Raw genomic sequence first — 26,503 nt, 5'->3', positions numbered from 1 at the left:
GGGGGGGGGGTAAACTCTAAATAATAGTGGTGAATCTTTTATTGAAACAATCTAATCAAAGCGGATAGAGTGTTAACTAGAATTCATCTGCCTCACAGGGACGGGGAGGGGTGGGGGGGTGGGGTTTTATTGGGGTTCTTCATGGGAAAAAATAAGTATTGGTAAAGGGAAATGTGTTTGATATTTGCATGACTGAGACATAAACCTGAAAGCTTTGTAACCTTTCCCACAGTGATTCAATAAATAAATTAAAAAATATATATATAAAAAAAAAAACAAAAAAAAAAAACAAAAAACAAAACAAAAAAAAAAAGGTAAAGTTATGCAGTTTGCTGCTACGTGGAGAGATCAGGAAAATATCTTGAGTGAAGTGAGCCAGACGGAGAGAGATCAACACAGAATGATCTCTCTCATATGCAGAGTGTAAGGGAACATAATGAGGGAATAATGAACGCTTAACGAAAATGAAAACGAAGAACGTGAGAACTGGCAGTTCAGCGGGAAACATACCACTTGAGGGAAATAGAACAGGGACCGGTCTAGGACTACAGTGGCTAGAGGATCGAACAGGAAGAGGAGGTGCTGAGAGGTGGTAAAGTGGTAGACGGAAACCCTATCGGTCCACAGCACAGTCAATTACAATACAAAAACATGTTTAGAAAAAATGAAGTCATGAAATTCACATACAAGTGGTACTACATGGAAAAATATCACGCTAAGCGAAATGAGCCAGAAAGAGAGGGATAGACATAGAAAGACTGCATTCATTTGGGTAACATAAAGTAACAAAATAGGAGACTAACACCCAAGAACAGCTGTGCTAAATACCAGGAGGTTCACTCCATGACTTCGAGGCCAGCCGCACACTCTAGGGGTGAAGTCAGCTCAGATGGAGAAGGGAGCACCAAATAAAGGGTGCTGGGAAGATCCGCCCAGGATGCGAGATGCATGCTGACAGTAGACTTTAGACTGAACATGAATGCCACCCAATGACTCTTCTGCAAACCACAGCACCCAAAAGGAGAGAACAAAAGGGAGTGCCTGCCACAGAGGCAGGGTGGGATGGGGGATGGGGAGGGGTGGGAGGGATACTGGGATCACTGGGGGTGAAGAATGGGCACTGGTGGTGGGATGGGCACTCGATCATTGTGTAACTGAAACCCAAGCACAAAAACTTGTAAGTCTACAACTGTACCTGTGTGGTGTTTCGTTAATTAAAAAAAAATGCTCCTCAGAGAGGCAGACTGGTGAGTGGTAGACTGGTGAGTGGAAGGAGGGGAGGAAATTGGTAGAGAGAAATAGATACTGGTGCAGAGATTGGTGCTGAAACAATATATGTCTGAGACCCAATCACATATAACATTCTAATTTGGCCCTCCCGTTGATCTTCGATTTGCTCGAGCGGGCCCAGTAACGTCTCCATTGGAGACTTTGTTGTTACTGTGTCTGGCATATCAAATACTCTCCGTAGCTTGCCGGGCTCTCCGAGAGGGGCGGAGGAATCGAACTCGGGTCGGCCATGTTGGCTGCGTGCAAGGCAGACGCCCTACCCGCTGTGCTATCGCTCCAGCCCATTCTAATTTAATTTAACATTCTAATTTAATGACTAATAAAAATTAATTTTTAAAAAAGTGAATAAATACTTCCTGAGGGAGTTGAATTGTAATTTTTTTCTTTTATGTGGAATATGCCATGTCGGTGAAGCCTTCAGGGTCCGGTGAATGAGACCAGTTGTAGTTACTGGTTTTGGCATATCGAATACACAGCGGATAGCTTGCCAGGCTCTTCCCTGCGGGCGGAATACTCTCGGTAGCTTGCCAGTCTTTCCGAGAGGGATAAAGGCTTTTGGGGTGACCTCTAATCACCCTTGTAGGTGTTACCATATTTGAAGCCTATCAAATATGGTACGACAATTCCGGAAGATGGGTATTTAGTGTTTTATGATGTGTCGCGCGGCCGCAAGCGGCCGCACGGGTCCAAAAAGCATCCTGGAGTGTGGCGACGGCTGGGTAGTGGAAGTAGTGTCGAGAGTGGAAGTCTTCCAGTGGGGTATTTATCTGGGTAGGGTGGGTCTCCTGTGCACAATTCGATCCCTGGGTGGTTGATGGAAGGAAGCAGACAGGGCAGGGTAGGGTGGGGCTCCTGATTAGAATCCTTTTGTCACCTGTGGTGGTGGGAGCAAGCAGAGAAGCTCTGTCCCTGGGTCTGCTGAGCCTGGAGTCCAAGGCCTCAGAGAGTTCCGCTTATCTTGTTCTGTGGGTCTTCAGTCGTGCGTGGGTCTCAGCCGGAGCTGCCACGCGGGTCCGGAAAGCGTCCTGGAGTGTGGCGACGCTGGGTAGTGGAAGTAGTGTCGAGAGTGGAAGTCTGCCAGTGGGGTATTTATCTGGGTAGGGTGGGTCTCCTGTGCACAATTCGATCCCTGGGTGGTTGATGGAAGGAAGCAGACATGGCAGCACTGAGAAGGATGAGAAAGGAGAGGCCGACAAAATCTCAAGGCCGACCTAGGCTGCCACAACAAAGGAAGACAAAAATGATCGTCTGTACTTTCAATGCACGTATGCTAGCATCAGATGCATCCATCGAGGACCTGATGGTACAAGCGCGAATGATCAAGTACGACATCATTGGTCTGACCGAGACAAGAAGGCATGAATCTCACCATGCCGTTTTCGACACTGGAGAAGAACTGTTCCTCGGAACATGCGATAAAAGAGGTGTTGGAGGCGTCGGTGTCCTTGTCAACACAAACTTGGCCAAGAGCATTGATTCATTCGAATGCCTAACAACCTGAATCGGACGTTTACATTTGAATAGATGTGGCTCACTGCCTGCAGTTTCTATCTTCGTTGTCTACGCACCAACATCTCATTATGATGAAAGAGAAATCGAGAAGTTCTACATGGAGCTGGAGAAGTTCTATAAAGAAGACCACACCTTCTACAAGATCATTGTGGGCGATTTTAATGCCAAGATAGGACCGAGAAGATCAGCTGAAGAACTTCACATTGGGACCCATGGCCTAGAATGGAACGAACAGGGTGAGAGACTGTCTGAGTTCATCATGTCGACCAAGACCATTCATGGTAACTCACAGTTCCAGAAGGCAGAATCTAAACGATGGACATGGGAGTCTCCTGGTGGACGATTCCACAACGAAATAGACCACATCATATTCAATCGATGGTTTTGCCTGACTGATGTCGCTGTTGTCCCAAAATTTCAAACGGGATCAGACCACCGTCTCCTTCGTGCAAAATTCTACTTCACAGAGCGGGGAGAAAGGGCTGCAAAGTTCAAAAAGAGAACTCCCAGAATGACCACCAACTGGGAACTCTTTGGTACTATTGCGGCAACATGGGAAGATGCCATTGTTGACAACATTGACGAGGAATATGATCGACTGGTTCAGCACCTCCATCAATGTGCGAGGAACGCCAAGAGAGAGATAGCCACAAAAAATTGCCTATCTTCGAAAACTCTTGAGCTAATTCGCCAGCGTGGTTTGGCGCATGCCTCAGGCAACCGCAAGCTAATGTCCGAGCTCGCAAAGCAGTCCAGAGATGCGATCAAGGAAGACCTCAAAGAGAGAAGAGCAGAAGTACTGGTAGATGCGGCAGAAGCCGGGAAAAGTATTCGTAAGGCCCGCCTGTCCTTCGCCAACTATAAGACCAAGATGACTGCTCTCCGACGTCCTGATGGATCCATCACATCCTCCAGAACGGCAATGGAGAAGATTATCTATGACTTCTACTCAAATCTCTTCGATAGCCACGTCCACTTGCCGACATACCAAATTCCACAGGATGGATATGTCGTTCCCAACGTTCTCCCTTCCGAAATCCGACACGCCATTTCGTCCGTAAAGAAACAAACAGCACCCGGCCCAGACAAGGTCAGAACTGAACACCTGAAGAACCTGCCGTCAGTACTCATCAATACACTGGCTCGGCTCTTCACTGACTACCTGTCTGAATGCAAGGTTCCGTCCCAATGGAAAACCAGCAGGACCGTACTACTGTTCAAGAAGGGAGACATCCATGACATTGGCAACTATCGCCCCATCTGCCTATTATCTGTCATCTACAAGTTGTTCACTCGAGTCATCCTAAATAGGATTGGCAGAACACTAGATGAAGGACAACCATGCGAGCAAGCAGGGTTCCGCAAAGGATTCAGCACCATCGACCATATCCACACGGTAACCAAGCTCATTGAGGTTTCTCGGGAGTTCAAGATGCCGCTCTGCTTAACGTTCATTGATTTAAAGAAGGCCTTTGATTCTGTTGAGACGGAAGCGGTCATTGAAGCCCTAGCCAATCAGGGCATTCAAGCCCAATACATCAGGATCCTCCGTGAGCTCTATTGCGGATTCACTACCAGGATCTCACCATTCTACAAAGAAGTGATCGTTGATGTCAAGAGAGCGGTGCGGCAGGGTGATACCATTTCACCGAAACTCTTCAGTGCCACCCTCGAGAACATCATGCGACGACTGGAATGGGAAGGAATGGGAGTGAAGATAAATGGTCGGCAACTACACCACCTCCACTTTGTTGATGACATTGTTTTAATAACACCAAACATCAGCCAAGCGGCACAAATGCTGGCCGACTTTGACCGTGAGTGTGGAAAGGTAGGACTACAGCTGAATCTCACGAAGACAATGTTTATGAGAAACAGCCTTGTTCCTGATGCCCCATTCGCTCTCAATGGAACGACCATCTCCGAATGCAACAGCTATGTGTACCTAGGTCGAGAGGTCAACATGACAAATGATCTGGCACCCGAGCTGCGCAGGAGGAAGAGAGCGGCTTGGAATGCCTTCAAGAACGTCGAAGAAATAGCTAAGAGGAAGAAGAACCTCCGGCTCCAGGCACATCTCTTTGATTCCACTGTTCTTCCTGCATTAACATATGCCTCAGAGACCTGGGCCCTACACAAACAAGATGAGAACGCTATTCAGGTCTCCCAAAGAAGAATAGAAAGAGCTATGCTTGGAATATCACGTTTCACTCAAATGAGAGAAAGAATCCGGAGTTCTGACATCCATCGACGATCAAGGATCAGGGATGCTGTCTCATTTGCCAAGGTGTCGAAATCAGATGGGCTGGTCACGTAATGAGATTTAAAGACGACCGCTGGACTAGAGCTGTTACTGATTGGATTCCACGGGATGTCAAAAGACCGCGTGGCCGCCCACCTACCAGATGGTCAGACTTCTTTGTCAAGATCATGAACGATCAGTTTGAGGTCCTTCATGTTCCCGGAGCGAACAGATGCCATTGGGCTACACTAGCACGCGACAGGGACAAATGGAGACATTACTGGCGCCCGCTCGAGCAAATCGACGACTAACGGGAAGTTAAGTGATTAAGTGATTAAGTGATGTGGAATAAAATTTAGAAGTAACTTTTTTTTTAAAAAAGAATTTTTCAGTTAATAAGGTATTAGAAAACACAAATGCCTCGAAAGCTCTAAAGCTTGTGGTAATGTCCAAGGTAATTTTTCAAGCAAGAATGATGAATGAATGCTAAAATTATTTGGCTTAATATCAAAAACCCTACTAAACTGAGTTTGACTTATCTTTTCCATTTCATTTTTCAGACTACTGTTTTGTTTTGTTTTGGGGCCATCCCTTGTGTGCTTAGGGGTTCCTTACTCCTCCTGGTGAGACTCAGAGCACCATATAAGATACTGTGGATTGAACCTGGGTCAGCAGTGTGCAAGTCAATTGCCCTACCTGTGGTAGCTCTGGTCCCTGAACATCATTTTTTTAAAAAATATTTTATAAGGTAGTTCACAATATTTGATTATATTTTGCCCTCCCATTGATCATCGATTTGCTCGAGCGGGCCCAGTAACGTCTCCATTGGAGACTTTGTTGTTACTGTGTTTGGCATATCGAATATGTTAATATTCAAATACCAATGCCAGCACCATGACACCTTCCCACCACCATATTTGGGATGTTTCAATCTCAAATCACAATCCTTGTCCCAAAGCACAACAGAAAGAATATATTTTGTATTGTTTGTTATGGAAAACAGCTGAAAATGCTATAAAAAAAGTATCCATAGGGGAAATAGTTTGAAGATTGTTCTATTTTGTCAGGGGTCATTAAGACATTTTTTAGGATATCACTAACATGTTAAAAGTTGAGTGTTGTGAGTTCTCACATATATATCAGAAAATATATATATGCATATATATGTATAAATATATATATTTATAGCACTGTCCTCCTGTTATTCATCAATTTGCTCAAGTGGGCACCAGTAATGTCTCCATTGTGAGACTTGTTACTCTTTTTGGCATATTGAATACGCCACGAGGACCTTGCCAGGCTCTGTCATGAGAGCGGGATACTCTCAGTAGCTTGCAGGTCTCTTCGAGAGGGACAGAGGAACGGAGCACGATGGGTCACATGCAAGGCAAACACCCTGCCTGCTGTGCTATTGCCTCACCCTATTTCCCTCTACGATTGCTTGCATACTATTTGAACCCCATCAAATGCGTTGTTGTATTCTTGGGGATGGGAAGCCTACTTATTAAATCAACAAATTTACTAAATTACATACTATGCAAGGTACTGAACTATAGAACATAGAGGAAATCATAAAATGTGGGCTGTAGGCAAACAACATTAGTGAAAAGAGGAAGCAAGCTAAACAGAAACATCAACACAAAATGATGTAGAAGATTTTGAGTGCCAAAATGAAATTCGTGTTGTGTTGCACAGATTGAAAAAAAGCACTATGAAATTATTTTAAATTGAAAACATCTCATATCTTAAAAATGAATACACATTAAAATTATTTGTCTGGGGTCTGTTGTAAATTGCAGAATACACCTGTATAAACACTTTGTAATTATATACACCATTAAATATACATGCAGATTAATTTTTCTCAGGCACATGAAGGATATTAAGATAATAATACACTCATTGCTTTTAAGGAGCTTAAAATCTACTCAAGTGATTAAGATAGATATAAATAATGCTAAATTTATTTTTATTTTCATTTGATTTAAGTTGTTCTTCACAGAAACAAGGTGGAATGGTTGTTCATTAATATAAAAAGAACAAGTACATATGCTTAGAGAATCATAGAATAATAGTGCTCCTTGTAGCTGGAAAAGAAAGAGGCTCAACACAGGCTTAGAGAGAAGAAACATGTATGAGTAGTGGGGGCTGGAGCAATAGTATAGCAGGTAGGGCATTTGCCTTGCACACGGCCTACCCGGGTTCAATTCCCAGCACCCCATGTGGTCCCCCAAGCACTGCCAGAAGTAATTCCTGAGTGCAGAGCCAGGAGTAACCCCTGAGTATCGCTGGGTGTGACCCCAAAAAAATGGGCAGTTGTCAGAAACGGGGTACAAGTGGGTTATTAAGAGAAAAGCAATGTTTCTAGGGAACAGCTTTGAGGTACCAGTGTGATTTTTACAGAAAATACAAGTAATTAAAAATATAGTACTATAAATTGCAGAAACTTACTTTAAAGTCTAGGTTTGAGAGCCATCTGGGAGTGAGCGATGAGAGCCCAGAGCAAGATGGAAATTTGGAGCAAGACGGAAAACAGCTGAGCTCAGGGATTAAGGAAAGAAAAAGGAAATGAAAGAAAAGGAGCAATCAGAAAGACAGGATAGCAACTAGGAGAAAGATGTGTTTTTGAATATAGAGATTACAGTTTCGAGGAGGAAGCAGTTATAGTTGGAACTCCAGAGAGAAAGAAGACAGTGAAGAATATGAATAGGAGATCCTGGGTGAGCTCCTAGTGTTCAGAGAAGAAATGGCAGAGTTAGGGATTAAAGTCACAAAATGGCTGACTTTACACTGATTCCAACCTAGATTTCTATTTGGATGGAGGTCTGTTCTCAACCTATATAATATTTAAAACACAAAATTATTGTCAGCATTTAAAAAATTTAAAATTTAATATTTTAACTTCACATAAATTAAAAATTATAAACATACGGCAACGCTTGGTCATAAGTTTTCATTACAAAAATGTGTGCAGTCCTCACACAGGGTATTTTGACCTAGGACCATTTATTTATTCCTAAATATTTCTTATACCTGCCTCACTTTAATAATTTTAAGCACCTGAAACCATTCGCATTTGACATTTTGATATCTATAGCAAAACTAGGATGCATGACATAAGAAATCCCTACTGTTTTTGCTTTAACAGGACTGTGGTGAGGCCCAAGAATTTGTATATTTTCATAAGGCTCCAAGAGGGGTCATCAAAATAGAACAAATAGTTGGAGTGCTTGTTTTGCTTTTGAGAAGAGAGGGTAGCACGTGGTTTCTGAAGAACCACCATGAGGGACCCCAGAGAACAGAACCAGAGATAGACCTTGAGTACCTCTGGATGTACTTCCCAAACACACATACACATAACAATATCTCCATGTAATGCTGTTAGTTTCATGATTGTTGGGTTGGGGGTATACATTCCGTTTGAAAGATCATACATATACAGGTGGTGTTCAGACAGAACTGAGCTCTGTTTTTTATTCTTGTTTTTACCCAGGTATTAAGAATGCTAATGCCTTTTGCATTAAATTTAAAGATCTAATTATTAGATTAGAGGATTCAGAAATTCACAAATCTACGAACATAAATATATGAATTCATAAATCTATCAACGTATCACTCCTTCCTGCATGGAAGGAGTCACAGCTATTTCGATTCTGCATTGCCAATCGAGTCTTGCCAATCAGAGACTATAAAACCCAGCTCCCGGAAGCGCGGCATTCGTGGCTGCACGACATCTTGTTATCTCATTCCTACTTTGGACAAACTGGCAGGCTACCGAATGTAACCTGTCCACATGGCAGAGTCTGGCAAACTCCCCGTGGCGTACCCAATATGCCAAATACCAGTAACAATGATGGGTCTCATTCTCCTAACTCTGAAAGAGCCTTGAATTTGGCACTTTTTAAAAAATCTCAGGGCTAGAACGAAGGAGAAGTTACTGGGGCCTGCTCGAGGCAATTGACAGATAACAGGATGGTCATGATCGTGATCGTGATTGCCAATCTGAGAATAAAGAGAATCAGTATTCTAGTGGATATCTCTGGATTCAGTTGGCTAAACTATTAGTGAAGAAGACCAAGTCATTTAATGAATCTTTCATGACTGGTGACCCTGTTGAGTCTTTGCTTAAGATGATTTGGGCTGACTTTGTCAGAGAGTCCAATCAACCTCTCTCACTCATGAAAATATATTGCTTAGAGTAAATCTACAAAATCTATAGCTACAAAGTGAAAGAACTTGTCACAGTTTGCAAAGAATATTCAGCATAGCCTTTTAGTTTGGGCCTCACTTTAAAGGAGGATGATTGTGAGCTTGGTGGTACTAAAGATAGTAAAGATCAAAACTTTAAACACAAGAAATAAGAAGCATTCAAACTGAATTTTTTTAGAAGTTGGCAGAGAAGTTTAGGTATTGAGGAGGTGCTATCAATGAATTGAAGGCCTTAACTGAAGTTAAATTTGTTTTGGACTTTGAGTGCCTCTGGGACAGAAAAGGAATGACAGAAAAATAATATTCTAAATGCTCAGTTCAGAGGATTTAAGGTGGTCAGTTACAAGATTTGAGTTAGGAGAAATGTATCAATGACTGAAATCACTTAGCAATATTCTACTTTAAGCCTTCCAAGCCCATTAACTCGTTTTTTGGCCATTCTATGTTGTTTTGAGACTTCATGTACCACCTCTGCTTCTTTTAGGTCATGAAGACTGCAGTTAGTTTGTTTGTTTGTTTGACATTCAGGTGTTCTATATTGTTTCTTGTGGATGACCACAGAGAAAATAGAGATAATTGGGGAGTTATTTGCTTGTGACATTAGCATTTCTCTACCTGTACTTTCCCTGATATAGTTTCCCCCTGGACTTTATGAAAATTTATATTGAAATGCTAATGTTAATTATATATTTAACAGTGCAACACTTACACATGGTATATTAATTGGCCCCAAAGGCCCTATATGCAAGGTCATTTGGCTTTCCTATCCCTTAGCAAACCTTGATAAAATTAAATTATTTGAATCCTGTTATCTCCCTCCTACCACCCCTGGGACTCAATAGATTATGTTTTGGTTTGACTGCAGTAGAATTGTAAGTTTTTGGGTCTTGTCCTCCAAGAAGTTCTCTGGAATATTTGCAAAGATTTGTATGAACTTTACCTCTTGGGAGTATAAAAATGTTAGCTCCACTTTAAATCATCTTTCTCTTAAAGAATCTCAGTCAGTAAAAAATGAGAAAGGATTATGAATCATGTGCAAAAAAATAAGCACAGTTCTGCAGCAGTAAACAAGGCATATTTACTACTAATTTTGAGTGTCAGTGAAGTGGCTTTCAGTTCAGTAAAATGAGCTTCTAATGTTTTTAATCCACTCAAAGTCAGATCCACAGCAGCACCATAAACTTTGTCATTCTACAGTCAGGTACTGAGTGTGCATCTCCTTGGGTCAAGGATCATACAACCCTGTACTACCAAAGTAGATGTTCACAGTAAGGACAAACTTAGACCAACTAGAATCAAGTTGCTGATTGAGCCCACACTGCCACAATTGTTCCTTTGGACCATTTTTATACTAAATATGCAGCAAATCCACCATCTGAGATTTATCACAAAGTAAACTATGATTTCTGTGATATGGGAGTTTTCTGTGAATTTTTCAAGTAAATGAGCTTGGCATTCTTTTAAGCCAGAGAAAAGGTCTATTTATTATATATTTTTCCTTGTAAGAATATGTCTATTTTCTAATTCAATAGTTTATTTTTCATTTTCTTATTTCCCCCTGAATATTAAAAATGATAAGATATATTGCCTCTCATTGGAGGATCTCTGGTGGTAAGAAGATGTAAATAAATGTGTGATTTATAAATGCAACATTCACCCCAAATGATAGATAAAATTATAGGAGCAGAGGGGTATCTATAATAGATTAGATTGAGATAACTTTTTATTTGTTTTGATAGTTGTCACAAATTTCTCTCCTAGAGTCAACGTGAGTTTGTTTCTCTTGAAGTATTGCTGAAAACTAAGAGAACACTTTTCCTCACCCATAATGAGTGTTAGGACCTGAGGTTGACTAGCAGATTTGTGTAAAAGTCTCCTCATCAAGTGAAAGTTAGCAACCGTCTGGGGTCTTATATAGAATCTAATATTTTGTACTTGGTCTACAACCACTTTAATATATTTCTCCTCATTTCTGGGCATTAAAGTAAAGGGCTATTATTAGCCAAATCCACCTACAGTTTGGTCAAGCTATTAGATACCAATTTCAAAAGAGGTTCCAGAAATCCTTTTTAATCTTTCCCTTTCTCTTCCAGAAAATAAAAACTTTTTCAATATTTTATTCTTGTCACCAAAAATTTCAAGAACTACGTAGGTCTAAGATTTTTATCATTCTTGTCATCAAGAACTGTACCACAGTCTTGTGAAGACTCCTTGGACAAAGACAAAAATTATAGTAGCAACAGCAAGACAGCATTTTGTTAAAACAGTTCAAGTCTCAAGTTAAGTATTACTTATTCTTATTTTTATTTCTACTTCTATTGAGGTACCATGGACTGGAGTGATAGCACAGTGTGTAGGGCTTTTGCCTTGCACGTGGCACCCGGTTGGCCCAGGTTAGATTCCTCTGCCCTTCTCGGAGAGCCCAGCAAGCTACCGACAGTATCTCGCCCGCAAGGTATCAAGCCTGACAAGCTCCCCATGACATATTAGATATGCCAAACACAATAACAAGTCTCACAATGGAGACGTTACTGGACCCGCTAAAGCAAATCAATGAACAACAGGAGGACAGTGACAGTGACAGTATGTTTTCTTTAAAGAATTTTTTAATGCAATTCTTCTACCTCTCTTGATGAGATTGTTTATTTTTATGTCACTACATTTTACAAGTGTTTTACAAATCTTGAATATTAACTTTGCCAAATGAATGAATGAGTGAATGAACGGCAAAGATTTCCTCCCATTCTCTGCGGTGTCATTTTTTTCCTACTCATTTTTTTGTATCTCGCCCGCACGGCAGAGCCTGGCAAGCTCCCCGTGACATATTCGATATGCCAAACACAGTAACAACAAAGTCTCCAATGGAGACGTTGCTGGGCCCGCTCGAGCAAATTGATGATCAACGGGAGGGCCTTTATTTTACGTTACTTTACATTTTTTTGTGCTGCAGAAAATTTTATTTTGATGTAAACTCAATTCTATAGACCAACTCTCTAGTTATTTTCTTTGTTTGTGTTGGCTGGCAAATGTCACTGAATTACTGAAGATGCTGCTAGATTCAATATTATGAAGGGTAATGTCTTTTTTTCCTTGATACAGTTTACAGATTAAGGCAGGATATTGAGACTTTTTATCCACCTTGAATTGACTTTTTAAAAAATAAATAAGTATAAAAAAGTATTTTAATGTGAAATTGTTATATCTCATCATAGGATTGATAAGTCCTTGTCTAAGAATTTACTGTTTGTTGATTATTGAGACTTTTTTGTATGTTGAGTTTAGCTGGATTCTCTATTATTTTCCTATCTAATTTGAAGTGCTCCTACTGAAATTTCAATATTGAGGAACTAGAAGGTATTTGGCAACTGAATATGCAGCATGCAGTCTAGAGACTTCAGAATCTATGGTCTGAGCCAATGAGTTGACGTGGCAGAAATATGGGAGGTGTGCAGAGCTGCCAGGGCTTCTAGAAGAAGGGGGATAGGCAAAGAGAATGCCTACCCAAACTCTAAGAAAACACCAGAGTTCTCAGTGTGGGCACTGGGGTACCCAAAATTATTTGCAGTTTGGCATCTTTGCAGAGAATGTTAGTGAAGCAGTACAGTTGAGCCTTTAGTATGACAGCAGGGGTGAGAGGTGGGTGCAGTTGCAGGGGATTTGGCAAGACAGGTATACTCAAGCCACCTACCTCTTCAGTGTGCCTCAGAGTTTTCAGTGCAGGTTTTCCAGGAATTTTAGCTGCTTGGCTAGCATATCCTTGGGGACTTTTATCAGTAGAGCAGGATCGGCAGGTGAGTCAACAGGCTGGGTTGAGTTTTGTGTCAGGTGTGAAATAGGGTCTAAGTTCATTTTTCACAAGTGGCTAATCAGTTTTCTCAGAACTGTTTGTGGAAGTGGCTTTTCTTGTCCCACTCCATTGTCCTCCTTCCTTTGTTGAAGATTAGTATACCTGAGGGCTCCCAATTCTATCTCACCGTTCTGAAATTTCAGAAATAGTAGAGTCATGGCCAAGTATTTAAGAACGTTTTATTGAGATGTAGTTTTCAGTAGTATAAGTTGAGGTACTGCTCCATCTATCTTTTCTTTCCACATTTCAGGTCCTTTCACCATTTTCCCTCATGGTCCCATTCTCCTCCCACACCCGTGGCCTCCTTAGTTTCCAATTCTATGAATTATGTCTCGGCCTTTGTTCCCACTGGGGATTATCCATTCCCTTTCTTTACTGCTTGGTGTTCCACATATGAGCAAGATCACCTTGTATTTCTCTTGTATTTATCTTTTATTTTCTGACTAATTTCATTTTGCATTATATTCTACAATTCTATCCAAATTTGTGCAAATTGCAAGGTTATCACTTTTATCATAGCTTGATATACACATTAATATATAATACATAACTGTGATAATATATAATAGTGCAGTCTCCTGCCCCCGTGCCTGACTGTCCTCGCCGCCGGGGCCCCTTGGAGGGGAGCGGGTTGAGCTTTCTTCCCTGCCCCGACCAGGGCTCCTGCAGCCAAAGACCTCCAGGACCAGCCACTACCATAATGAGACCACTCTCCGCACACATGAAGGTACTGGCAGAGTGACAAAGTCATGCGGGTTCCGGGGCCGAGATCTCCAAGCCTACTCGGATTTGGGCCGAGCATCCTCCACCCAGATCCTCCAAATTCCAGTAGGCGGGGGTCACACCCACCAACTGCCCCCCTGGCGCTATGTAATCCCATCAGCGGCCAAGACTCAGAGACTATAAAAACCAGCTCCCGGATCCGCATTCGTGGCCACGCAACATCTTATTATGACATCTTATTCCTACTTTGACAAACTTGCAGGCTACCGAATGTAACCTGCCCACACAGCAGAGTCTGGCAAACTCCCCGTGGTGTACCCAATATGCCAAATATCAGTAACAATGATGGGTCTCATTCTCCTAAAGAGCCTTGAATATAATCTCAGGGCTAGGATGAAAGAGACGTTACTGGGGCCTGCTAGAGGCAATCGACGATTAACAGGATGATTTGTGATTTGTGATATAACTGTGATATATATGTATACATATATGTGTATATCTCACAGTTTCTTTAAAAATATACTCCTCTGTTTTTGGGCACTTCAGTTGTGTCCAGATCTTGACTCCTATAAATGACACTGATGAACATAGGTGGTTATATTTCCTATTAGGTTAATGTTTTTGTGTTCTTTGGAGAGATACCCAAAAGTGGAATTGCTGGGTTAAGTGGAAATTCATTTCTTAATATTTTGAGGTTTCTGAATTATTATTTGAAGAGACTGAGCCCTGTAGCAATCCCACATACAGTGAATGAGTATTTCTTTTCTACCACGTCTCCTCCAGTGCTTTTTGCTTCTGGTGATTTTGATACAAACCATTTTTTTCTAGTGTGATTGACATACCATTCTGTTTTGGTTTGCTTTTCTCTGATAATCAGTGAAGATTACCATTTTTTATGACTTTTAGAACATAAAGGTTAATTAAAAATGTATTAAAAACCTTGATATAAAACCTATCCCTATAAAATAAATAGAGGAAAACATAAACAGGATTCTCCAAGATCTTGACCTCAGAAGAATCTTCACAATCTGTTCCCATTGGCAAAGAAAGCAAAAGCAATAATAAATGTCACTATATCACAGTGAAATGTTTCTGCATTGCAATAGAAATGAGACCTTAAAGAAGATACTTTATTGATTGGGAGAAATTATTTGCATACTGTACATCAAAGGGCAGGAAGGACTGGAGCAATAACTCAGCGGGTAGGGTGTTTGCCTTGCATGTGCGGATCTGGGTTTGATTCCTTAGTCCCTCTGAGAGAGTCCCGCAAGCTATCAAGAGTATCCTGCCTGCCCGGCAGAGCCTGGCAAACTACTGTGGTGTATTCAATGTGCCAAAAGCAGCAACAAGTCTCACAATGGAGACGTTACTGGTGCCCACTCGAGCAAATCGATGAACAATGGGAAGACCGTGCTGCAGTGCTACATCAAAGGGCTAATATTCAAAATACATTAAGTGCTCTCAAAACTCACCAACATGCAAACAGACAATCCTACCAAAAATGGGGAAGAAAATAAACAAATACTTCCTCAAAGAAGACACTAAGATAAATTTAACTTGGAATCAGTATCTCGTCCTTTTTAAGTTTTCTCTTTTACCAAAGTGAATGCAATACAAAAGCAATACAAAATACAAGGCAATACAGAAACGAGTGAGATCATGCAATCCTGTTCTAAAACTGGCTTCAGCAATATCTAATACTATTATTCAGATCTTAGACATTTTAATGTGCATGTTAAAAGTTTTATGAACATTTGGATTCGCATTGTATAAAACAAATAAGTATTGATTTTCTTCAACTTGTTTCTTGTTTATTAGCTTACAGGTTGCAATAAAATGAAGGAAAATGCTTCATGTACTGAGCAAAACAAAGACAATCAGCATTTTGAAAATAAAACAGATGAAAAGATCAGTGTAAGTATTAAAATGTTTTCTGTTTGTTTGTTTTGTGTTTTGTGACTAAAATATGCTTTATTCTCTGCCGGATGTAGACCGATTTCTGTCTTCGGCTTGATCAACATATTGAATTCTCTTGCTACTTAAGTAATATGGATTTTATTATTCTGAGCATTGTATTTCCATTTTGAAGATTTTTTTCTATTTTTTGATATATTTTCTTTAGTTATTTAGTCATCTCACAACGTTTTACTTTAGTCTAAGTTTTTTTTTTTTTAATTTTTCCTCTCTTTGGTCTGGTCTACATCTACTCAAGTCACTACTAGCTAGAAGTTTTCAGTTTTTTCTATTGAATACTGGAGAAGTACTCTGAATAATACTTTTCTATTTTATTTTTTGTGATTGTCAATAGAATATTTACTAGAGAGAGGAACTCAAAAGAACTATAGAGTGATGCTGAAGAGGTTGTAGGGCTTTTTGTGTTGAGATCAGTAACTTTAAACCAAGAGTACGATGTCATTTTTAAGTGAAAGTGTTTCACAAATTAATAGCTTCATGTTTAATCTATTTTTGATCAACAGTCACTAGATGATCTTTATTTACAAGCCCATTGACACAAATAGGGGTTTTGTCCTCTATTGTTTTTAAAAAGAAAGACACAAGATCTCACCAGGAAAACAATGAAAACAAATAATTGCTTTGATAAAGTTATCAGGATTCACTGGTATTCAAATGTGCCAACTTGTCAAGCAGGTAAATTAAGTAAGCTTAAATAAGTGCTGGTAGATATATATAGGAAACGGATTTTTTGTGTGTATATTATTAGGGGTGGGGATAAAGTTCAGGGACCCACTGGTGATACTCTCTCCACTAGAAAGTCAATTCCTCTTAAGGACTGAGAGTATGAGGCTGCTCGAGTCTTGCTGTGCTGGTGAAGCCCAGCCAGCCCTCTCCCCACCCAGCCCCACACAGCAATGCCAGGAGCCTCCAGGGCTGTGCCAGAGGATGCTCAAAGGATCACATGGTGCTGTTAGCATCAAATCTGTGTACTATCTCCCAGCCCAAATTTATGTTTCTATCACGAGAATATATATTACTAACATACGCTATTTAAACTTTAAAAGTTTCAGGATCTTTATTTTATAAGGTAGCTATGAGGTTTTAATGAGATCCTGAATATGAGCATGTTCAATAATGCCTGAAAAATAATAGATTTTCATTCTATTGAAATAACACGCAAGTATTATTTTGAATTTTTGGAGATGCTATATTCTATTTCTTTGGGTTTCTTTGGATTTATGCCTATGTTATATAACTAAGTGTCTAACTTTAATTTTTTTTTTGCCTGAATACCATTTGCTCAAGAGGAGGCCTCTGTCTTGCTGATTTCTACTTTTTGCTGCCCCAAATAAGTGCAAGTTGAATTAAAATAAGTATCAGTGACAGATTCTTAAAATAGCTTAAGAAAAAAATAATTATGTAGCAAATAAAAGAAAACTCATAACTGCAATAAGAGTAAAATATCATTGAAACCTTTGTTTAAAGACCATTTTTCAAAGGCTATATTAACAGTAAATCATGTTATAAATCATAATTATATCTATCTATTAAATATAACACTGACGAATTTATCATCAAAATAAGGTATTTGGTTAGATAGTGTCTGAAGAGTCTTTCAGACTTAAAGCTTACTCATTCTGTGACATTCAATTTCAGATAGATTATATTGTGTAAATAAAAAAAAACACTGACAACACATTTAAATAATTTTAGTCAGCAATAGCTAAAGAACCCCATGTGCATTTGGTGGTAAATATCTGTCTAGAAAATTAAGCACGAAGAACTTTATTTAGCATTATTAGTTTAAGAAAATTTCAAACCCAGTTCATAGATCAGTGATTCTTAAAATGTTCTTTCAGTCAGTAGCATGACCATCCTTTAGGGACTTGTTGAAAAGCAGGTCTTGAGTTCTACCCCCTAACAACTAATCAGAAATGCTGGGTGTTGAACTCAGACATCTGTGTTTTGAGAAGTTCCCCAAGTGATTCTTAAATATGCTAATTTGAGAAACACTGTTATGCATAATAAACCTTTGGGTCCTCCTCTAGGGATTCACTTGCCATCTCTTTTGTAACATGCTTTAAACTGGCCAATTTAGGGAAGACCCAAGAGTGATTTGAGAATTAGGCACTTAAGATGGGAGAACTGGCATCATACACTGTTTAGAATTCTTGTTTTACTCAAACAAGAATTAGTGATCTGATCCGCACATCTCACAACAAACAAAAACAAAAACATAGAACATAAAACTCTGGGACTGATTTTCCAACATCACTCAGAAATGTGTATATGCCCTATCCTGTTTGTTCTTTACTCCTTATCAGATTCTTACTTTATCAATTTCCCACTCGCATTATTTATGAGTCATAAGGGTGGGAGGTGCCTTACCTAAAATCACTGTTCCATGGAAATTAAGCGTCAGAAATAATACTCAATTGCATTTATTATCTGTGTTCACATGGAGTCTTTGTACCTTTTTATTATACTTTCAGCTTTAATTTCATTAAGTTTGGAGATGCTTTGCCTGTTGTTGAACTCAGGCAACTGATTTCTCATCCTTATAATGCTGAGTTTTAAATTTGAGACATCTTGCTTTTCAGAATAAGTTTCAACAAATCGGGATTTCCTCATTGGTTTTAGAAAAATATGTTTGTATATTTTTGCAGTAGGAAGAGAAAAAAGGTCATGTGGCTTGAAGAGGTAGTGTACTGGCATACTTTCCTTGCATATAGGTGACCTTGAGGCTCCTTGGCACACATGTTCTCCCAGGGATCAGTAGGAGTGATTCCTGAGTACAGAGCTAGGAATAAGCTGAACACAGCCAAGTGTAATGCGGAACAAACAAAAAAGATTACCAGAGTATTACCTTGAGCCTACAGTAAATTAATCACGTGACTTAGAGCATATTGCTTGAGCCGGTCCAGTAACATCTCCATTGGAGACTTTGTTGTTACTGTGTCTGGCATATCGAATACTCTCGACCAGTAACGTCTCCATTGGAGACTTTGTTGTTACTGTGTCTGGCATATCGAATACTCTCGGTAGCTTGCCGGGCTCTCCGAGAGGGGCGGAGGAATCGAACTCGGGTCGGCCATGTTGGCCGCTTGTAAGGCAAACGCCCTTCCGAGGTAGAGCATATTAATGGCCTTTATTTTAATTTGTAAAATGCATATCAAACTCTTGTGCTTCCTTATACAGGCATGATTAGGAACAATTTTAAGTTATAATGTGAATAATCTGTCAGCTCTATGCTCTAGTTAGAGCATACAATTAGCAGATATGACCAGAATACTAAATATTTCTTAAATACTTTAAATGTTATATAATATTTTAGTTATTTTGGTATTTTAACTCTAATTTCTTAATCAGAACACCAACTGTAACCAATCTTATAAATTAGAACTAGTTGGCCAATAAAAAAAGTGGATACTGTGCAAATACCACAATAACTAGGAGGAAAGTTAGGTCTCAAATAAGAACGAAGAAGTAACCAAGCAGAGAGAAACTTGACAGGAGGAAGCCTATTAGACTATTAGGGAATAATTTTTAAGAGGAAGTCCCAATAGGAACTAGGGAATATGCATTCTTTTGTACTCTTACTATTTGGGTGTTCTTTGGCAAATCCCTCATTTGTTCCATGTTCCCTAGTCTGAAGGGAAGGGCTTTGGTTAAATAATTTATTTGACTTTCAGATGCCTTAGAAGTGATAGTATATTTAATATATTCTGTATATTTAGCATAGAATAAGAAAAGAATTTATTTTAGGAAATCTCAAAACTGCTTTGATTTTTAAAGACTGTTCTCTATGTTACTGTATTTTGTTAAAGAACTCAGATCTTGCATCTCTATTTACCAAATTTGCCAAAATTTAGAAAATGACTTATTTTTCTTAGTGCCACTCAGTTGTGGGAATAAACCTTTTAAAGTTTGTGTAGGGAATTAGAGCAGAACAAGGATTCCTTTGCCTTTATATGCTCTCCATGGTCTTTATTTTAATAGTGATTGTTCTGATTAATCTTCCAAGTGATGTAAATTAAAATAAAACACAGAATCATAGGGTTAAAAGTAATTGTAATTGTAATGATAATCTAAAGTAGCAGTTCTCAACTGGGGGCCATATGAATTCCTTTGGTCCCTAGAATATTACAATGGGGGCACTGTATGAGACCAGGGGCAAGTTTTTAGGTTATGGGGGGGTTGAAGAAAGAAAAGAAGTTGATAAGGGTGTCAGAATTAGAGAAAGTTTGACAAACACTGATCTAGGCTACATTTGAGCAATTAACTTTCTTCTATTTCTTTTGGGTCACATCTGGCGATGCACAGGGGTTACTCCTGGCTCTGCACTCAGGAATTACTCCTGGTGGTGCTCAGGGGACCATATGAGATGCTGGGAATCGAACCCGAGTTGGCTGCATGCAAGGCAAACGCCCTCCCCGCTGTGCTATCGCTCTAGCCCTAGCTGGAGCGATAGCACAGCGGTAGGGCGTTCGCCTTACAAGCAGCCAACATGGCCGACCCGAGTTCGATTCCTCCGCCCCTCTAGGAGAGCCCGGCCAGCTACCGAGAGTATTCGATATGCCAGACACAGTAACAACAAAAGTCTCCAATGGAGACGTTACTGGGCCCGCTCGAGCAAATCGACGATCAACGGGAGGGCCTTTACCTTTACCTTTTAACTTTCTTCAGTTTTAAATCTCCGATGCTGTAACACAAAAACGTTAAGAGAAATCTATTAGTAAATCTCTAATTGTAAGAGGTATTTGCCAACCTCTTAAGGCAAGTAATCCCATCTGGGTAAGTTTAAATGTTATGTGGCTATTCTTTCTATTAAACACATGATATGAACATTTGAAAGTTTTTTCCCTTTTATCAGTGAAAGTAAACACACAACTTCTAAGTATCTGGAATTATTGTTACTTATTAAGGAAGTAATCTGTAGAATAACACTGTTTTGTCCTTATTGTATAGTCTCAAGTAGTTTAGGTTTATCGGGTTGCTCCCATCACAGTGCTCCCATTCCTCTGTGTTTATTTGTAACTTCTTTCTTTGTGCTCTGTTGACTTGTAACTATTGGTTTTCTCTTCTCCCTAAGTCCTTTGCATAGTTTATTCAGAGCAATGTCCTTTTTGTATGGACACAAGAAGACATGCTTTTGTAATGTGACTCTCAGTGATATTTCCCTCCTGGGCATCTGTTCTCTCACCTAAGCCTCAACTGCCCTTTCTTCCTAGTGCCCCCAAAAGCAGGGTCCCGATGAAGGACTGGATGGAACCAGGGTAGCATATAGCTAATATGCTTAACTATAAGTTAAGAGTAATCTATAATTTTGTTTATTAATTTAAGCTTTTGAATAGTCTTACTTCTCATTTTCAGGCTTATGGAGATATTGTGCTTAAGAGTTAAAAAATTTGTGCTGTCTCAGAGTCAGTGTTCTGCCTATTACAGATAAATCATTCCATCTCTGAACTTGCATAGCAGGAGATAGTTCTGATATATTCACACAGATACTTTTAACTATTCAATACAAAGACAAACTTGTTTATTCAACAATACCTCTAAACTAAAACAAATCTCACAGAATAATATTTTATTCATCTGTATGTAGGAACCTGTTTGAAAATAATAAAGTATATGCTGTTGAGACATAGAACACTTAGCACTTCAGTTTTATGGTAATTACTACCTGGATCAGTGAATTCAGTGACTTTGAAAGAGCATCAAATAATTCTGACAAAGTAGATTTCTAACAAAAGAATGGGACTTGGAATTATTTGGTCCAAAATGTAAACCTTGCTCATTTACTGAGTCAACGGAAGGTTTACTAAGCACCAATATTCCTACTCAGGAATCACATAAAATTTTTCCAAGACCATTTTTCTGAAACTCAATTTTCTTACCTTTAAAATTATACTTAGTACACTAAATATGGCTGGAGCTATAGCACAGTGGGTAGGGTGTTTGCCTTGCATGTGGCTTACCCGGGTTCAATTCCTCCATCCCTCTCGGAGAGCCCGGCAAGCTACCAAGAGTATCCCACCCACACGGTAGAGCCAGGCAAGCTCCCTGTGGCATATTCGATATGTTAAAAACAGTAACACATCTCACAATGGAGACGTTACTGGTGCCCGCTCAAGCAAATCGATGAACAACGGGAGGACAATGCTACAGTACAGTGCTACACTAAATATGAGTGCTTAATGATAATATATTATTGAATGTACATAATCATGGCCTCCTAAATAAAAAGGTGGTGCTGAATCTGAAAAGTACACTTTATTTTATACAATTGTAAGCACTGTGGTCGTATAATTTACATATAATATATATATATATATATGAACAAAGCTATATAAAAAGAAAAACTTAATGGACTAGAGCACATGCTTTCCATAAGGAAACCTAGATTTCATCTCCAGTACCCCACAGTAAATCAAGTACCTTATGGTAAACCAGGAAGGACTAAAACAGGAGCAGTCATTTAGCACTGCTGGATATGGCTGCAAAACAAACAAAAATGATAGATTGCAAATTTCATGTTGGATACCTGATTTTTAATCATCTTCTTAAAAAGATGTTTATCTGTGATGGCTTTGAATCTTAGTAATTTTTTAAAAATATCTGTATTTGGCAACTGTTTAGTGTGAGACACTGTTATTAACACTGGCAGAACAGTCATGGAGAGTGGCCAGAGCAATAGATAGCACAGGGCAGGGCACTTACCTTGCACACATCCAACCTGGGTTTGACCCCCTGCATCCCATATGCTATGCACCCCCCACCCCAGTATCGCCAGGAGTAGTTCCTGAGTACAGAACCAAGAGTAACCCTTGAGCATCGATAGGCATTGCCTCCAAACCAGGTGTTACCTCAAAACCAAAGCAAAACAAAAAAACAATAATCACAGACAAAAAAAAAAAAAAACCAAGTGTTTGCTCTCAGGAATAGCTTCCAAATAGAGAATAGAGTAAGATATGGGTTAGGATGATATTGTTTGTTGAAATTACTATGAATAAAATTAGCAGTCATATAACTGATAGTGAGAGGAGGGAATCTCATTTAATTAATCAGGTAATTTAGGGAAGGTGTCACTGAGAGACCTGGATGTTAAGGAAAACTAGTTGTGTGAAGATCCAGGGAAGAGAGTTTCTGGCAAAGGGAGCAAAAAATTCTAGGTCTTTATTTTGGTGTGTGAGTTGGGGGGGGTGTAGGTTCTATAAAGTGGTGCTCACCAGGCCTGGAGTTCCCTTCTAGTGATTCTCAAACAGAAGCAGGAGTCAATGCAGGAGCCTGAGTCAAGACCAGGGGCTCTCTGGGGCACAACTGTGGGGCATGAGGTGCCGGGGGTTAAACCCAGACCTGTACCACCGAGCTATGTCTCCATTCTCAAATTGACATTTTAAACCATTAAACATCCTAGATTCATAGTCTGTGCACAGTTATTAAGATTTATTAACTATTCCATCGCATTGTATAATGGGAAACTTTGGCTCATCACTTAATCACTTAACTTCCCGTTAGTCGTCGATTTGCTCGAGCGGGCACCAGTAACGTCTCCATTTGTCCCTGTCGCGTGCCCAATGGCATCTGTTCGCTCTGGGAACATGAAGAGCCTCAAACCGATCGTTCGTGATCTTGACGAAGAAGTCTGACCATCTGGTAGGTGGGCAGCCACGCGGTCTTTTGCCATTCCGTGGAATCCAGTCGGTAATGGCTGTAGTCCAGCGATCGTCTCTAAATCTCATTATGTGACCAGCCCATCTGATTTTCGACACCTTGGCAGATGAGACAGCGTCCCTGATCCTTGATCGTCGACGGATGTCGGAACTCCGGATTCTTTCTCTCATTTGAGTGAAACGTGATATTCCAAGCATAGCTCTTTCTAACTTCTTTGGGAGACCCGAATAGCGTTCTCATCCTGTTTGCGTAGGGCCCAGGTCTCTGAGGCATATGTTAATGCAGGAAGAACAGTGGAATCACTGTTCTTCCTTGGAATCACTGTTCTTCCTTGGCTCATAAAATAATGTTCATGCAGCCAATGCTCAGCAAAGTTTATGTAAGCTTTTAGGAAAATAAAGAAAATAATTTTTCTTTATTTCATAAGGAAAATATAACTTTTATCGAATGTTTTCATTCTTTATAGTTTACTACTTATATGTTCCTAAATTTAATAGGTTGTTTATAATTTGATGATAATATTGAAATTAGGAACGTTATATCAGCTGGGCATATTTAAATTCATTTATATAAGAAAAATGAACATGTCTATACAATTATAATTGCATGCAATTAAAAATATTGAAAGTAGGTAAAAAAATCTCTTGATTTCTGCTGTTTATTGATTCATTTAATTTTTTATATTAAAATTTAGTGGGCTGGAGCGATAGCACAGCGGTGCTGCTGGCTTCCAAGCCATGGAGAAGACCTCCTGGTACTTATCTCAATTATTCTTGGGTGTACGACTCCCATTCTGTTACTTTATATTCCCCAGATGAATGCTTTCTTTCTGTGTCTGTCCCTCTCTTTTTGGCTCATTTCATTTAGCATGGTACTTTCCACGTAAAACCACTTGTATGTAAGTTTCATGACTTCATCTTTTCTAACAGCTGCATAGTATTCCATTGAGTAGATGTAACAAAGTTTCTTTAACTAGTCACCTGTTCTCGGGCACTCAGTTATTTTCCAGATTTTGGCTATTGTGAACAGTAATGAACAGACAAGTGCAGATGTCATTTATACTGTACTATTTTGCATCTCCAGGAGTGGTATTGCTGTGTCAAATGAGAGCTCAATTTCTAATTTTTGAGAATTGTCCATTCTGTTTTCCAAAAGGACCGAACCAGTAGGTATTCCCACCAGTGGTGAAGGAGAATACTTTTCTCACGACATCTGTGCCAACACCAGTTGCTTTTGTTCTTTTGGATGTGGGTCAGTCTCTGTGGTGTGAGATGATATCTCACTGTTGTTTTGATCTGCATCTCCCTGATGATTAGCGATGTAGAGTATTTTCTCATGTGCCCATTTGTCATTCGGATTTCTTCTTTGAGAAAGTTTCTGTTCATTTCATCGTTTAATTTTTTGATGGGGTTGGATATTTTCTTCTTGTGGAGTTCAACCAGTGCTTTGTAAATCCTTGATATCAACTGTTATTGTATGGGTATTGGGCAATATCCTTTTCCATTCTGCAGACTGTCTTTTTTTTATCCTGGTCACTGTTTCTTTTGAGGTGCAGAAGCTTCTTAGTTTAAGATAGTCCCATTTGTCTATCTCTGTATTCACTTGGTTGGTCAGTGGCATGTCATCTTTGAAGATACTGTTAGCTTCAAAGTCATGGAGGGTTTTGCCAACCTTGCCTTCAATGTACTTTATGGATTCTGGTCTGATGTTGAGGCCTTTAATCCATTTTGATTTTACTTTTGTACATGGGTGTTAGGTAGAAATCTGAACCCACTTTTTTGCATGTAGCTGTCCAGTTTTGCCAGCACAATTTGTTAAAGAGGCTTTCCTTGCTCCACTTTACATTTCTAGCTCTCTTATCAAAGATTAGATGATCATATATTTGAAGGGAGATGTCAGTATATTCAACCCTATTCCATTGGTTTGCAGCTCTGCCTTTGTTCCAGTACTATGCTGTTTTAATTATTACTGCTTTGTAGTAGAGTTTGAGGTTGGAGAGGTTGAATCCTCCCATTTTCTTTTTCCCAAGAATTGCTTTAGCTATTCGTGGTGGCTTATTGTTCCATATGAATTTTAGGAGTGTTTGCACCATTTCTTTAAAGAATGTCATGGGTATCCTTATAGGGATTATATTGAATTTATACAAAGCTTTGGGAATTATTGCCATTTTGACAATGTTAATTCTTCCAATCCATGAGCAGGGGATATCTTTCCATTTCCTCGTATCCTCTTTTATTTCCTGAAGTAGCATTTTGTAGTTTTCTTTGTACAGGTCTTTTATGACCTCAGTTAAGCTGATTCCTAGGTACCTGATTTTCTGAGACACGATTGTGAACAAGATTTTTTTTTCATGTCACTTTCTTCTCTCTCATTATTTGCGTATAGGAAAGCCATGGACTTTTGGGTATTGATTTTATAGCCTGCAACTTTACTATACAAGTCTATTGTTTCTAGGAGTTTTTTGGTGGAGGTTATTGGGTTCTCTAAGTATAGTATCATATCTTCTGCGAATAGTGAGAGCTTGATTTCGTCCTTTCCTACCTGAATGCCCTTAATATCTTTTTCTTGCCTAACCGCTATTGCAAGCACTTCCAGTACTATACTGAACAGCAGTGGAGAGAGTGGGCATCCTTGTCTCGTCCCTGATCTTAGAGGGAAGCCTCTTAGTTTTTCCCCATTGAGGATGATGCTTGCCATAGGCTTGTGGTAGATGGCTTTAACTATATTAACAACTACATTGTCCAATACTTTTTTGAGGGGCTTATTTGCTTGCAGGGCTGTCTTCGCTGTAACTACGTAAACTATGTATGCTGAAGGTTGTTTGTTCACAGGCTCTCTGGATGGCTCTATCTCACCGTCTGCGTTCAGTGCTCTTAAGCTGCTGTGTGTGGCCTGGATAGGGACAGCTGTTGGCCAAGGGCAGACGAAGGAAAAAACCGAGCCAAGCTGGTTGGTCTTAGTTGCAGTTTATTCCAATCCTCTCTTCATTCACTCCTGTCTCTTCTCTCCTCTATCCCCAACTCCCTTATCTCTCCAGGCTGACACTGCCC

General features: G+C 39.7%; 1 protein-coding gene across 1 annotated transcript in view; it reads left to right on the top strand.

Annotated features, from left to right (window-relative positions):
• The window catches only part of LOC130025504 (disks large 1 tumor suppressor protein-like), a 590,309-nt gene that overhangs the window by 497,139 nt on the left and 66,667 nt on the right, over nt 1-26,503 (top strand). Inside the window, exon 4 of the mRNA XM_056116434.1 lies at nt 15,642-15,737. Coding sequence (XP_055972409.1) covers nt 15,642-15,737 — 96 coding nt within the window. The remainder of the gene's footprint in view (nt 1-15,641; nt 15,738-26,503) is intronic.

Source organism: Sorex fumeus, unplaced genomic scaffold, assembly GCF_029834395.1.
Source record: "Sorex fumeus unplaced genomic scaffold, SorFum_2.1 ptg000030l, whole genome shotgun sequence".
In the NCBI taxonomy this organism is placed as follows: Eukaryota; Metazoa; Chordata; class Mammalia; order Eulipotyphla; family Soricidae; genus Sorex; species Sorex fumeus.
Note: the sequence above shows the minus strand (reverse complement) of the source record. Positions and strands in the feature narration are given on the sequence as shown.